General features: G+C 55.2%; 1 protein-coding gene across 1 annotated transcript; it reads left to right on the top strand.

Annotated features, from left to right (window-relative positions):
• Positions 1–1,770: 1,770 nt before the first annotated feature.
• LOC146542175 (uncharacterized) lies at positions 1,771–14,698 on the top strand. The gene is made up of 7 exons (XM_085213562.1): positions 1,771–1,878; positions 1,996–2,056; positions 2,672–4,233; positions 9,508–9,624; positions 9,744–9,804; positions 10,416–11,860; positions 14,582–14,698. The coding sequence occupies exons 1-7, from the start codon at positions 1,771–1,773 to the stop codon at positions 14,696–14,698; spliced, it is 3,471 nt and encodes a 1,156-aa protein (XP_085069688.1).
• Positions 14,699–15,290: the final 592 nt, after the last annotated feature.

Raw genomic sequence — 15,290 nt, 5'->3', positions numbered from 1 at the left:
AGGCCAGTGGGGATCCTCAGGGAGGCCCGCCACAGAGAAAGCTCTTTGGCACAAGTAGATGTTCATGGTATTTATTTAGGGGAAAATCGGCTTTTTGTACGCAGGCCATTCTGTGATTCTACGGTCTATGCTTCTGTGATTCCATGACCGATCCCTGACTCCCGGCGTCACCAGATGCAGGCCAGGTGGTCACTCTGCTTCCCCACCAAAAAAAGGGAGCCACAACCCCATTCTCTGAAGGTGTCAAGAAATGTATAGATGTGTCACTTGGGGACGTGGCTTATTGCACTGGGGTGATGGGGTGGCAGCTGGCCGGTTGGTCCAACCAAGGGCCTGAATCACAACCAGTGCCACTAAAGAAGAGCTGATTGGAACTCCCTGCTGAGGAGCACTGAGGCCCCCTCTGCCGCCAGATAACCACTCCAAAGGTCTGCTGCCCACGTTGGAACATCAGGAAGACAAGCGTCTGGAGTGGTAATCCTTCATCACCAGCTATCTATCTCCTCGGTCTTTCAAAGCCTGGTCACAACGAGGCTGCAACCAGGAAATTAAAAACACAAAAAGGACCTTGCGTCCCATTGGGAAGGTGTTGAAGGGGTCAGCAGTGCAGGCGAGTCTACCCTCGCTCTGCCCCTGGCAGGACACGGGATCGGGCAGAAAGAGGAGAACTGACCAGTTGAATGACTGGTTGTATGAGTGGCGTCATGCCGAAGGCTATGGCTTCTAATGCAGGAGAGTTGGACTAGGAAAGAGGAAAAGAGAATCCCAGAATCACAGAATTGTAGGTGTGGAAGGGGCCCCTAGAAGATCATCAAGTCCACCCTCCCTGCTAAAGCAGGTCCCTTCCAACTCCAAGGATTCATATGATGCCATGAGGATTTCCATCCTCGATCGTGGTCTTGCTAAGAGCCTTGCCTGAGCGCATGAGAAGGATCTGCCTTAGCAGGACCCATTTCTGTCTTTTCCAATGGTGTAGCTGTTCAGACTGAAGATTTCTCTAGCGGCGGAGTCCCCAGGTGTCAGTACTGCGCCGGTCTTGTTTCATACCTTTACTGGTGTCCTGGATGATATGCATGCACCCTCAGTAGTTTCAGATATGCGGGATCGTGGGCTGAGGCCAGCTGTATGAGGCTCAGCAAGATTCAAGTGCACTTGGTCACAACAACCCCATGCAGCGCTATCAGGCTTGGGGCAGAGTGATTGGCGTACGTGGGAAAAAGATCTGGGCATTAGTCAACAGCCACCTGAACATGTGCCCGCAGTGTGCCCAGACAGCCCAGGAAAGCCCAGCGCAGTCCTGGCTTGTATCAGTAATAGCGTTGCCAGCAGGAGCGGGGATACAATGATTCCCATACCTGGCTGGCACCTGGAGTAGCGTGTTCAGATTGGGGCCCTTCTCTACAAGGAAGATCTGAGGTGAGGCAGCTGGCCAGTTGGGGGCAGGGAGACGTAAGCTATGCAGATGGAATCCTTGGGAAAGGTGGAGATCAAATGGAAGAGATTAGGTTGTTGGGAAGACAGATTGGTGGGATGTGGACCTCAAATGCCTCCTCCTCAGAGCGGCCACGGTAACAAGACGGCGGCCAGCACGAGGCGTGTGCAGGCATGGGGTGGGCAGGCAGAGGCAGAGTGCCCATGCTCGGGCTCCACCCCACAGCGTGTCATGGTTCCGAGGGCAAGTGGGCAGCACTGTGATGTCAGCATGCTCGACTTTTGAGTTCAGAGGGGTGGTCCCACCTCTGCCATTGCGGTCGTGACCAGCACTTAGTGATGGCTGACGACAGCTCTCTCTTTGTCCCTGTAACCCTAGTCCTTCAATGTGGCCTCCTGTTCCTGGTGGCCAGAGTCTTCGTGGACGCTGTGATCCGACACCTACAGGTAGGGGGATTTGAGGGTGAGCGTGACTTGTGGCTGGGGACTTGTGGCTGGGGGAGTCGGGAGCAGTTCTGCAGGACCGCCCAGGAGTGTGACTGACGCATGTCCATGTGTCCGCAGGCCGGCAGACAACGCCTGCGGTGGAGGAAATGGTGGCAGCGAGCAGCGGCACCGGAGCCAGGTGGGTCCTCTGAGGGTCAGCCCGTGCCCCAGACTTGCCCAGGAGCATCCATCCCCAGGCGGGGCTGAGCCTCATGGAGCAGCCGAGCCCTGGCCCAGAACCTGGCCCAATGCACCCTGGCCAGATGGGCCCAGGGCACGGACGTCCAAACTTTTTGGCTTGTCTGGGCTGCGTTGGGCGAGTAGGAATTGTCTTGGGCTGCCTATACATGAGTTGCTCTGAAAGTAATGCCTCCTACTTATTTACGTGGAAACTACCCTTGTGCGGAATCAAACTCTATAACCCATGTGAGGTTATAAAGCAGGTATGTTTTTTACAGCAAGGGTGCGAGGGGGATATCTCCTTCTAATTCGCACACCGAGGAAAGCAGTTGTTACATACTTAAAGACACAACAGATACATATTCTTTACAGTCCAAGGAAATGGGCTGGAATTCTGAGAAATTACAACTTATGGTCTCACCTCCTGGAGCGTGGGCCCTAAAAATGTGGTGGTGGTCTCTGGCAGTTCTCGGATGAAAGCTAACAGTCTTCTATTAAAAAAGGACGTGCGTGGCCCAGAGCATCTCTGGAGACCCTGGCCCGCTGTGGCTCAAGGACCTTCCCTGTTTTACAGGTGCTGAGAGTCAGTTGGCCGGGCACAGGAGCCCGCAGTGTGAGCCACTGTGCCCCTGCAGTGAGGCTGACCAGGAGCTCCAGCAGCTGGTTCTGTCAGGGGTGCCTGAGCACAGGCGTGTCCTGGGCCCTGACTTCTTGCAGGCGGCATGGAGGGACCTGGAGGTGCTGGTGGAGCAGAACAGCCTGTCATGCCACTGCTGCAGCTCCCCTGAGGTCCAGAGCTGTCCCGGGAAAGGCAAGGTCGAGTTCTTGAACATGCCCAGCACAGTCTGCTCCCCTGGAGCCGCGTGGAGCGTTGAAAGCCACACAGAGCTCAAGGTGCACATGGCCCGGAAAAGCCTGGAAGTGCAACTGGGGAGCCTGCCCAAATGGCTCTTGCTCTCCCAGCAGCAGGCTTGGGGAAGACAATGCCACCGCATCCTGCCCAAGCTCATCAAGCCAGGGCAGACCCAGCCTCTGCTGCGGCGAAGCCTGTGCCCCTCGCTGAAAGCCAAGGGAGACTGCATCGCAGACAACATTCTCAAGAAGCAAGAGATAAGAAAGTGGGGTGAACCCAACCCTACAGAGATCTCTATGGAGCGGCTGGTGCCATGCCCCCCCAGTCTTCTGCTTCCCCGGAATGTGGGTCTAACCGGGACGGTCATCCGGCGGAAAGCTCATTCCCAGGGCCAAGCTGAGCAACGGGAGCATCCCCGGAAGGGGCAGCAGTGCCGCCCCAAGGAGTCGGCAAAGATTCCTTTGCCTCCGAGCCACAAGCAAGAACGTCCCACGGCTACCGCAGCGCTTCCAGGCCCGGCCATCACATTGCTGCTAAAGCACATCGGCTGTCAAACGGAATCTGCAGGCCTGCTAAAGGACATCGGTTGTCAAACGGAATCTGCAGGCCTGCTAAAGGACATCGGCTGTCAGATGGACTCTGCAGGCCTGCTAAAGCACATTGGCTGTCAAATGGACTCTGCAGGCCTGCGTGTGACTGACATCAAAGCCAGCAGCCAGCGCCTCAGGGCAGCGCTTGCCATCATCTCAAAGCTGCACCTCAGTCAGGCGACTTTCAGGAAGCTCTCCATGCACACAGCCAGAAAATGCCTGGAAGTAAAGCTTAAGTCCTTCCCTGCGGCAGTGCGGAAGTCCATGCAGCAACAGTATGTATCCCAGATGGTTCCCACATACTTCCGCTGCCGTCAGGCTCTGTTCCTGAGTGAGGAGAAGCGCGAGGGCCTGGAGCTGCACATCCGCTCCATGAAGCTGGAGCGCCTTGGGAACCGCCTCGTCTCAGGCAGTCCGTTGAAGCCAGCGGCGTCCCAGGAGGAGGAATCTACCAGCACATACGTGACTGCACCTTCCGAGGCATCCGGGGCTGAGGCAGGCCCCAGAGGACACAAGAAGTGCCCTAGCAGAGGCAAGAGCACCCGGAGTGCCAAAGCAGAACACAGCGGCTTTCGGCTTGTCAGGCGAACATTCCGTGGAGTGCAACAGACCACCACCACCTACCGCAGCTCATTGTTAAATGCTTGCGGTGACCCTGACTGTGACCCTGTGGCTGCAGCAAGTAGCAAGATGGTCTGGGGGAAGATATGCCCGATTCCTGAAATGCCGTGGATCTCTGTCTCTAAGCACGTCCACCTTGCCTGCAAGCGGAGAGTCATAGAAGGATAGAGTCAGTCATTCCTGACCAAACCCAGGCAAGGAAATTTAAGGCCGTGCCAGCGCCTACGTTCTGTCAGTGTGTTTGGGCGTTTATAAGCAGAGGAGTATGGACTCAAGTCAAGCTCAGCTCTGTGCCCCTCTCTAGAGTTGACAGGAGAGAGGAGCACCTCTCACAGAGACTGCTAACAGGAGAGTCTATGACAGAAGCCCCAGCCTGGCAAGAACCATCAGTTCAAGCTACTTACACTGGTTCACTGGGCAATTTACCCTTAATATTTGGCAGATCTACCTAGCCTGATAGGTATTAACAGGCACTGAAACTTATTTTCCCATCACTACCACCTAACTCTCAGGTTTGAGCCACTATCTTATAGTTAGCTCAGGCACAAGCAACAGCTTAGCGGTGTCTACGCTGCACCTGTCATGGAAAAGCTAAAGGCAAGAAGACACAGAAGCCCGGGAAGCTCTAAGAATAGAGCAAACGTGCCAAGACTGTCAAGACAGCTTTGCAAGGCACCTACAAGAGGAAGGGCCAGGCTCAGTAGCACGCTTTCTGTACAAAAAGCCTATTTTTCCCCTAAATAAATACATAAACATCTACTTGTGCCAAAGAGCTTTCTCTATGGGGGCCTCCCTGAGGATCGAGGGGGGAGATGAGCTCAGGAGTACCAGGGAAGGTGTGCTGTCCCACAGGAGGACATGCAGATGAGGATAAGCCCCGGCAAGTTGGCTGGAGCTTCTCCTCCCTCCTGGCCTGCCCCCTGGGGGGCAGCCCGGGGTCTCTGTGAGTCATCTGGAGGCACAGCACCAAGTCCTGCACCACCTGATGCTGTGAGGGGTCTGCAGGCTCCCACAGCTGTTGGCTCCTTCTGCAGGCAGGCAGGCTTGAGGTGTTGCAGGGCAAGTCCTGGCCTGTGGTCCTGGAGTCAGCCCTGCCTGGTCTGTGGGAATGGGGAAGGCAGCATGAAGCAGCGACCAAGGCTGCACGCAGCGTAGTGCCCATCGCCCTCCCAGGATGAGCAGCTGCCAGGTCCTCCCTTGCACTGGCCACACAGTGCATATGGAAAGAATTGGGTTCTCCCAGCCGCTGAAGCGGCTTCCGGTCACTCCCAGTTATCTGACAGCACCTTCTGTTCTCTTAGGCAGCCCAGAAGGCCAACTATATCCTGGGCTGCACTAAAAAAGGGGTGGCCAGCAGGGAGAGGGAGGTGATTGTCCCTCTCTACTTGGCTCCTGTGAGGCCCCATCCAGAGTACTGCATCCAGGCGTGGGGTCTCCAGCACAAGAAGGACATGGAGCTCTTGGAGCGGGACCAGAGGAGGGCCACTAAGATGATCAGATGGCTGGAGCACCTCTCCTATGAGGAAAGGTTGGGGGAACTGGGCTCGTTTAGACTGGAGAAGAGAAGGCTGCAGAGCGACCTCATTGTCTCTCTAATTCCAGAACTTGAAGGGAGCGTATAAACAGGAGGGGGAGCAACTGTTTACATGAGTTGAGAGTGATGGACAAGGGGGAATGGTTTTAAACTAAGGGGAGGTTTAGATTAGATATTAGGAGGAGGATTTTCACGGAGGGTGGTGACGCACTAGAACGGGTTGCCCAGTGAGACTGTGGATGCCTCATGCCTGGAAGCATTCAAGGCCAGGCTGGATGTGGCTCTGGGCAGCCTGGTCTGGTGGTTGGTGGCCCTGCACAGAGCAGGGTGGTTGCAACTAGATGATCTTTGAGGTCCCTTTCAACCCAGGCCATTCTATGATCCTACGGTTCTATGCTCCTATGATTCCATGGACCGTTTTCTGACTCCCTGGCGTGCACCAATACAGACCAGTTGGTCACTCTGCTTCTCCACCAAGAAAAAGGGGGTTATGCCCTTTTTACCTGCCAATGTGAGATGCCCGTGTTGCTCCTGGGAACTGCTCCTGGGGCAGATAGTGGCAGGACGCAGGCCAGGGTCACCTGCTCCTCCCAGATGCTCCATTTCCCACTGCTGTCCACAGCCAGGCTTCCCTTGCAAGGCTACGCTCCCACCACCTACGCTTCGTAGGAGCGATGCTCCACCAACAGCTGGGGGGAGCAGGGGTTGCTGTGCCCCAGCCATTGGGTAGGGGTGTGCCTAACGATGCGTGGAGGGGTGTGCTAGGACAGTGGGGCTGTGGTGGTGGCAGGTTGGGAGCACCCATAGGGACCCTCACTGAAGGAGTCGGTGTTGCAGGTGTGTGCAGCCAGCAGCCCTCCGAGTCCCCTTTACCCAGTCCTTGTTGACTGGGTGCCACCGCCCAGGACCTCAGCTGCAGAGTGCCCCGGCATTAAATCATGCCTGGCTGCCCCAAGAAGCGCGGCTGTGGCGTCGACACCATGGAGGGGAAGCCAGCTGGAGCCCAGGTTGCATCAGGGCTCTTCCCACTGGTGCCTTGTCTGGGATCTGCAGCATCAGAAGCTGCGGCTTGGCACACCGCGTTTCATCTCTGCAGCACTCAGATGTGGCTCTCAGATGAAATTCTAAAGAGTCGAGTTATATTAGGAATTAATCAAGATGATTTGCTTTTGGCAACGTGTTCAGCTGTCATGTTATGTGCTTACCATGGTGGAGGCAATCACTGGGTGGCTTGAAACGTACGCAGTACCCTGCGCTATCGCCCAAAACACCATATTAGGTCTGGAGGGGCAAATCCTGCAGCGACATGGCACCCCGGAAAGAATTGAGTCCAACAACGGGACTCATTTCAAAAATTTTCCCTGTAAATACTTGGGCCAGGGAACGTGGCATAGAGTGGATTTCCCATCTTCCCTATCATGCACCAGCCTCTGGTAAGATCAAACGCTACAACGGGTTGTTAAAAACCATGTTAAAAGCAGTGGGTGGTGGAACATTTAAGCACTGGGAGATGTATTTGGCAGAAGCCACCCAGCTGGTCAACACCAGAGGATCGGTCAGTCGAGATGGTCCTACCCAGTCCACCTCCCTACATACTGTAGAAGGAGATAAGGTCCCTGTGGTACATGTAAAAAGCATGGGGAGAAAAGCAGTTTGGTCCTTCCAGCTTCTGGGAAGGGCAAACCTCTCCGTGGAACTGTTTTTGCACAGGGACCTGGGTCCACTTGGTGGGTAATGGAGAAAGATGGGCACGTCCAGTGTGTACCACAAGTGAGCGTGATGCTGGGGGAGTGCACTTAGTGATTCCATGTATATATGTGTATATAGAAATGCCTATATGTAATGCATGTAAATTATTGTTTGTTCGTATGTAGATATACGTTAAGCATGATGTGGTGATGTGGAATAAGGGGTGGAATGTTGTGGTTTTGTGATTTTTTGTTGTCAGTATTCCACATCAGAACACCGTGAGGAGCAGCGGGAGTTAACGAGTTCATGTTCTGGTTCCGTTTACTGCCTTTTATGGGCACTTTGAGTATCCTGATGGGAGAGGAGGGGCAGCATCTCCGGAGGACCTGGCGGGCAGAGGCAGTGGGGGGATCCTCAGGAGGCCCCCACAGAGAAAGCTCTTTGGCACAAGTAGATGTTCATGTATTTATTAGGGGAAAATCGGCTTTTTGTACGAGGCCATTCTGTGATTCTACGGTTCTATGCTTCTGTGATTCCATGGACCGTTCCCTGACTCCCTGGCGCACACAGATGCAGGCCAGGTGGTCACTCTGCTTCCCCACCAAAAAAAGGGAGCCACACCCCATCTCTGAAGGTGTCAAGAAATGTATAGATGTGTCACTTGGGGACGTGGCTTATTGCACTGGGTGGTGATGGGGTGGCAGCTGGCCGGTTGGTCCAACCAAGGGCCTGAATCACAACTGGCCACTAAAGAAGAGCTGTAATTGGAGACTCTGCTGAGGACCTGAGGCCACGTCTGGCAATAACGCACTCCAGGAGGCTGCTGGACGTTAGGAACATCAGGAAGACATGCTGTCTGGAGTGTAACACCATTCGACAGCTATCTTCTCCTGGTTTCAAGCTGGTCACACGAGGTGCAACCAGGAAATTAAAAAACCAAAAAGGACCTTGCGCCTTGGGAAGGTGTTGAAGGGTCACAGTGCAGGCGATGTCTCCTCGGTGCCCCTGGCTGGACACGGGATCGGCAGAAAGAGGAGACTGACCAGTTGAATACTGGTTGTATGAGTGGCGCATGCCGAAGGCTATGGCTTCTATGCAGGAGAGTTGGACTAGGAAAGAGGAAAAGAGAATCCAGAACACAGAAGTTGTAGGAGTTGGAAGGGCCCCTAAAGATCATCAAGTCCCCTCCCAGCTAAAGCAGGTCCCTCTCCAACTCCAAGGATTCTGTGATTCATGAGGATTCCACCCGGTCGTGTCTTGCTAAGAGCCTTGCCTGAGCCAGTGAGAAGGATCTGCCTTAGCAGGACCCATTCTGTCTTTCCAATGGTGTAGCTGTTCAGACTGAAGATTTCTCTAGCGGCGATCCCCAGGTGTCAGTACTGGCGCCGGTCTTGTTTCATACCTTTACTGGTGTCCTGGATGATTGCATGCACCCTCAGTAAGTTTTCAGATGATGCTGGATCGGTGGGCTGAGGCCAGCTGTATGAGGCTCAGCAAGATTCAAGTGCACTTGAGTCACAACAACCCCATGCAGCGCTACAGGCTTGGGGCAGAGTGGATGGCGTACGTGGTGGAAAAAGATCTGGGGGCATTAGTCAACAGCCACCTGAACATGTGCCCGCAGTGTGCCCAGACAGCCAGGAAAGCCAGCGGCATCCTGGCTTGTATCAGTAATAGCGTTGCCAGCAGGAGCGGGGATGCAATTGTTCCTCTATACCTGGCTGCACCTGGAGTAGCGTGTTCAGATTGGGGCCCTTCTCTACAAGGAAGATACTGAGGTGAGGCAGCTGGCCAGTTGGGGGCAGGGAGACGTAAGCTATGCAGATGGAATCCTTGGGAAAGGTGGAGATCAAATGGAAGAGATTAGGTTGTTGGGAAGACAGATTGGTGGGATGTGGACCTCAAATGCCTCCTCCTCAGAGCGGCCACGGTAACAAGACGGCGGCCAGCACGAGGCGTGTGCAGGCATGGGGTGGGCAGGCAGAGGCAGAGTGCCCATGCTCGGGCTCCACCCCACAGCGTGTCATGGTTCCGAGGGCAAGTGGGCAGCACTGTGATGTCAGCATGCTCGACTTTTGAGTTCAGAGGGGTGGTCCCACCTCTGCCATTGCGGTCGTGACCAGCACTTAGTGATGGCTGACGACAGCTCTCTCTTTGTCCCTGTAACCCTAGTCCTTCAATGTGGCCTCCTGTTCCTGGTGGCCAGAGTCTTCGTGGACGCTGTGATCCGACACCTACAGGTAGGGGGGATTTGAGGGTGGGCGTGACTTGTGGCTGGGGGACTTGTGGCTGGGGGAGTCGGGAGCAGTTCTGCAGGACCGCCCAGGAGTGTGACTGACGCATGTCCATGTGTCCGCAGGCCGGCAGACAACGCCTGCGGTGGAGGAAATGGTGGCAGCGAGCAGCGGCACCGGAGCCAGGTGGGTCCTCTGAGGGTCAGCCCGTGCCCCAGACTTGCCCAGGAGCATCCATCCCCAGGCGGGGCTGAGCCTCAGGGAGCAGCCGAGCCCTGGCCCAGAACCTGGCCCAATGCACCCTGGCCAGATGGGCCCAGGGCACGGACGTCCAAACTTTTTGGCTTGTCTGGGCTGCGTTGGGCGAGTAGGAATTGTCTTGGGCTGCCTATACATGAGTTGCTCTGAAAGTAATGCCTCCTACTTATTTACGTGGAAACTACCCTTGTGCGGAATCAAACTCTATAACCCATGTGAGGTTATAAAGCAGGTATGTTTTTTACAGCAAGGGTGCGAGGGGGATATCTCCTAATTCGCACACCGAGGAAAGCAGTTGTTACATACTTAAAGACATAACAGATACATATTCTTTACAGTCCAAGGAAATGGGCTGGAATTCTGAGAAATTACAACTTATGGCCTCACCTCCTGGAGCGTGGGCCCTAAAAATGTGGTGGTGGTCTCTGGCAGTTCTTGATGAAAGCTAACAGTCTTCTATTAAAAAAGGACGTGCCTGGCCCAGAGCATGTCTGGAGACCGCATCCTGCTGTGTCTCAAGGACCTTCCCTGTTTTACAGGTGCCAAGAGTCAGTCGGCCGGGCACAGGAGCCAACAGTGTGAGCCACAATGCACCTGCAGTGAGGCTGACCAGGAGCTCCAGCAGCTGATTCTGTCAGGGGTGCCTGAGCACAGGCGTGTCCTGGGCCCTGACTTCTTGCAGGCGGCATGGAGGGACCTGGAGGTGCTGGTGGAGCGGAACAGCCTGTCATGCCACTGCTGCAGCTCCCCTGAGGTCCAGAGCTGTCCCGGGAAAGGCAAGGTCGAGTTCTTGAACGTGCCCAGCACAGTCTGCTCCCCTGGAGCCGTGTGGAGCGTTGAAACCCACACAGAGCTCAAGGTGCACATGGCCCGGAAAAGCCTGGAAGTGCAACTGGGGAGCCTGCCCAAATGGCTCTTGCTCTCCCAGCAGCAGGCTTGGGGAAGACAATGCCGCCACATGCTGCCCAAGCTCATCAAGCCAGGGCAGACCCAGCCCCTGCTGCGGCAAATGCTATGCCCCTCGCTGAAAGCCAAGGGAGACTGCATCGCAGAAAACATTCTCAAGAAGCAAGAGATAAGAAAGTGGGGTGAACCCAACCCTACAGAGATCTCTATGGAGCAGCTGGTGCCGTGCCCCCCCAGCCTTCTGCTTCCCCAGAATGTGGGTCTAACCGGGAAGGTCATCCGGCGGAAAGCTCAATCCCAGGGCCAGGCTGAGCAACGGGAGAATCCCCGGAAGGGGCAGCAGTGCCGCCCCAAGGAGTCAGCAAAGATTGCTTTGCCTCCGAGCATCAAGCAGGAACGTCCCACGGCTACCGCAGCACTTCCTGGCCCGGCCAACACATCACTGCTAAAGGACATCGGCTGTCAAACGGAATCTGCAGGCCTGTGTGTGACTGACATCAAAGCCAGCAGCCAGCGCCTCAGGGCAGCGCTTGCCATCATCTCAAAGCTGCACCTCAGTCAGGCGACTTTCAGGAAGCTCTCCATGCACACAGCCAGAAAATGCCTGGAAGTAAAGCTTAAGTCCTTCCCTGCGGCAGTGCGGAAGTCCATGCAGCAACAGTATGTACCCCAGATGGTTCCCACATACTTCCGCTGCCGTCAGGCTCTGTTCCTGAGTGAGGAGAAGCGCGAGGGCCTGGAGCTGCACATCCGCTCCATGAAGCTGGAGCGCCTTGGGAACCGCCTCGTCTCAGGCAGTCCGTTGAAGCCAGCGGCGTCCCAGGAGGAGGAATCAACCAGCACATACGTGACTGCACCTTCCGAGGCATCCGGGGCTGAGGCAGGCCCCAGAGGACACAAGAAGTGCCCTAGCAGAGGCAAGAGCACCCGGAGTGCCAAAGCAGAACACAGCGGCTTTCGGCTTGTCAGGCGAACATTCCGTGGAGTGCAACAGACCACCACCACCTACCGCAGCTCATTGTTAAATGCTTGCGGTGACCCTGACTGCGACCCTGTGGCTGCAGCAAGTAGCAAGATGGTCTGGGGGAAGATATGCCCGATTCCTGAAATGCCGTGGATCTCTGTCTCTAAGCATGTCCATCTTGCCTGCAAGGGGAGAATCATAGAAGGATAGAGTCAGTCATTCCTGACCAAACCCAGGCAAGGAAATTTAAGGCCGTGCCAGCGCCTACGTTCTGTCAGTGTGTTTGGGCGTTTATAAGCAGAGGAGTATGGACTCAAGTCAAGCTCAGGTCTGTGCCCCTCTCTAGAGTTGACAGGAGAGAGGAGCACCTCTCACAGAGACTGCTAACAGGAGAGTCTATGACAGAAGCCCCAGTCTGGCAAGAACCATCAGTTCAAGCTACTTACACTGGTTCACTGGGCAATTTACCCTTAATATTTGGCAGATCTACCTAGCCTGATAGGTATTAACAGGCACTGAAACTTATTTTCCCATCACTACCACCTAACTCTCAGGTTTGAGCCACTATCTTATAGTTAGCTCAGGCACAAGCAACAGCTTAGCGGTGTCTACGCTGCACCTGTCATGGAAAAGCTAAAGGCAAGAAGACACAGAAGCCCGGGAAGCTCTAAGAATAGAGCAAACGTGCCAAGACTGTCAAGACAGCTTTGCAAGGCACCTACAAGAGGAAGGGCCAGGCTCAGTAGCACGCTTTCTGTACAAAAAGCCTATTTTTCCCCTAAATAAATACATAAACATCTACTTGTGCCAAAGAGCTTTCTCTATGGGGGCCTCCCTGAGGATCGAGGGGGAGATGAGCTCAGGAGTACCAGGGAAGGTGTGCTGTCCCACAGGAGGACATGCAGATGAGGATAAGCCCCGGCAAGTTGGCTGGAGCTTCTCCTCCCTCCTGGCCTGCCCCCTGGGGGCAGCCCGGGGTCTCTGTGAGTCATCTGGAGGCACAGCACCAAGTCCTGCACCACCTGATGCTGTGAGGGGTCTGCAGGCTCCCACAGCTGTTGGCTCCTTCTGCAGGCAGGCAGGCTTGAGGTGTTGCAGGGCAAGTCCTGGCCTGTGGTCCTGGAGTCAGCCCTGCCTGGTCTGTGGGAATGGGGAAGGCAGCATGAAGCAGCGACCAAGGCTGCACGCAGCGTAGTGCCCATCGCCCTCCCAGGATGGGCAGCTGCCAGGTCCTCCCTTGCACTGGCCACACAGTGCATATGGAAAGAATTGGGTTCTCCCAGCCGCTGAAGCGGCTTCCGGTCACTCCCAGTTATCTGACAGCACCTTCTGTTCCCTTAGGCAGCCCAGAAGGCCAACTATATCCTGGGCTGCACTAAAAAAGGGGTGGCCAGCAGGGAGAGGGAGGTGATTGTCCCTCTCTACTTGGCTCCTGTGAGGCCCCATCTAGAGTACTGCATCCAGGCGTGGGGTCTCCAGCACAAGAAGGACATGGAGCTCTTGGAGCGGGACCAGAGGAGGGCCACTAAGATGATCAGATGGCTGGAGCACCTCTCCTATGAGGAAAGGTTGGGGGAACTGGGCTCGTTTAGACTGGAGAAGAGAAGGCTGCAGAGCGACCTCATTGTCTCTCTAATTCCAGAACTTGAAGGGAGCGTATAAACAGGAGGGGGAGCAACTGTTTACATGAGTTGAGAGTGATGGACAAGGGGGAATGGTTTTAAACTAAGGGGAGGTTTAGATTAGATATTAGGAGGAGGATTTTCACGGAGGGTGGTGACGCACTAGAACGGGTTGCCCAGTGAGACTGTGGATGCCTCATGCCTGGAAGCATTCAAGGCCAGGCTGGATGTGGCTCTGGGCAGCCTGGTCTGGTGTTGGCGGCCCTGCACAGAGCAGGGTGGTTGCAACTAGATGATCTTTGAGGTCCCTTTCAACCCAGAGGCAGTGGGGCGGAGCTCCGGACGGGGCCGGGTCGTGGGCGTCTCTTTGTGTGGCCCGGCTCAGCCGTCTCAGCTCGCCGCGGAGAAAAGCGCGCGTTTTCCCTCGCACTGCCGTGTCTTGACTCGCGTTTTGGATACTCTTGTCTCTCTCGTTTTGTTTGATTTGGTTAGATTCAGTAAATTACGGCTCCTCCTCAGATCGTTGCCGTTGTGTCTTCTCTTCGTTAAAACCATCTGCTAGCTCTCTGTCCTTCCCCCTCTCCCGGAGCGCACGCGGCCCGGGGCCGACCGGCTCGCGGCAAACCGTTGGTGCTCCTTCTTTTTCTTCTTCGCGGCGCCTGTGCCCCCTGTCACGGACTTACACCTAAGGATAACCCCGTGACAGTGGCGTGATGGATTTCTTGGGCGAGGTGGCAAAAACACCCATTCCAGAATCTGGAGGGGGTCCTGCTCTGCCACAACCCGTTGCGTCAGCACTGCGAATGGATAGTCCCTGTAGTTAATATCTCCGCCTGCCCCGGTTCCTTGTCTGCTCTGTGACAGGCGTGAGATGTGGCAATTCTCAAACTAATGTCTGTGAGCGCCTTTTTGGCAGTGTGAGTCAAGTTTCTGAGGGCAGCAGAAACTTATTGGCAACTCCCGGCCAATAAGTGAAACAAAGCGTGCATGTCCTCATGTGGCATTCGCCACAGAAGTCCCAGGCCCAATTAATATCTCCTACTAACTGCTGTATATCGTTCAGGGTTTCAAATGTTCGGAAGACCCCTCCCTCCAGGCCACGTCCCCTGCCCGCCCCTGAGGGACAAGTGGCAGCCCAGGGGAAAGCCCCCGGATTGCCTGCAGATTCCTATCTGGCTGAAGTTTACAACTTGTTTCTTTTGTGCTTCTGCAGCTATACTTGCACAGCCATCAGCCTCTGTTCTGCAGTGAGGAGCAGCGCGAGGGCCTGGAGCTGCACAGGAAGCTGGAGCGCCTCTGGAACTGCCTCATCTCAGGCAGTCCAAGATAGAAACTAGATGATCTTTGAGATCTCTTTCAACCCAGGCCATTCTGTGATTCTACGGTTCTATGCTTCTGTGATTCCGTGGACCGTTCCCTGACTCCCTGGCGCACACAGATGCAGGCCAGGTGGTCACTCTGCTTCCCCACCAAAAAAAGGGAGCTACGCCCCATCTCTGAAGGTGTCAAGAAATGTATAGATGTGTCGCTTGGGGACGTGGCTTATTGCACTGGGTGGTGATGGGGTGGCAGCTGGCCGGTTGGGTGCAGGGAGACATAAGATATGCAGGTGGAATCCTTGAGAAACGTGGAGATGAAATGGAAGAGATTAGGTTATTGGGAAGACAAATCAGTGGGATATGGACAGTTATACTAGGAATTAATCAAGATGATTTGCTTTTGGTGACGTGCTGGGCTTCAGCGTGGACGCATTGTGCATCAGAGCAGGGAACTGCCTTGGCGGGCTGAGGGTACCCCCTGGCAGGGGGCAGCTGCCGGGAGTCACCACCCACCCTGTGGCAGCAGAGCTATGACACGGCAGGGGCGGAGCCAGGAGCAGAGGGGTTGTCCTCTACATGTGCAAAGGCAGCCAACAGGGAGCA

The sequence above is a fragment of the Meleagris gallopavo genome, chromosome Z (assembly GCF_905368555.1).
Source record: "Meleagris gallopavo chromosome Z, MGAL_WU_HG_1.1, whole genome shotgun sequence".
Classification (NCBI taxonomy): Eukaryota; Metazoa; Chordata; class Aves; order Galliformes; family Phasianidae; genus Meleagris; species Meleagris gallopavo.
Note: the sequence above shows the minus strand (reverse complement) of the source record. Positions and strands in the feature narration are given on the sequence as shown.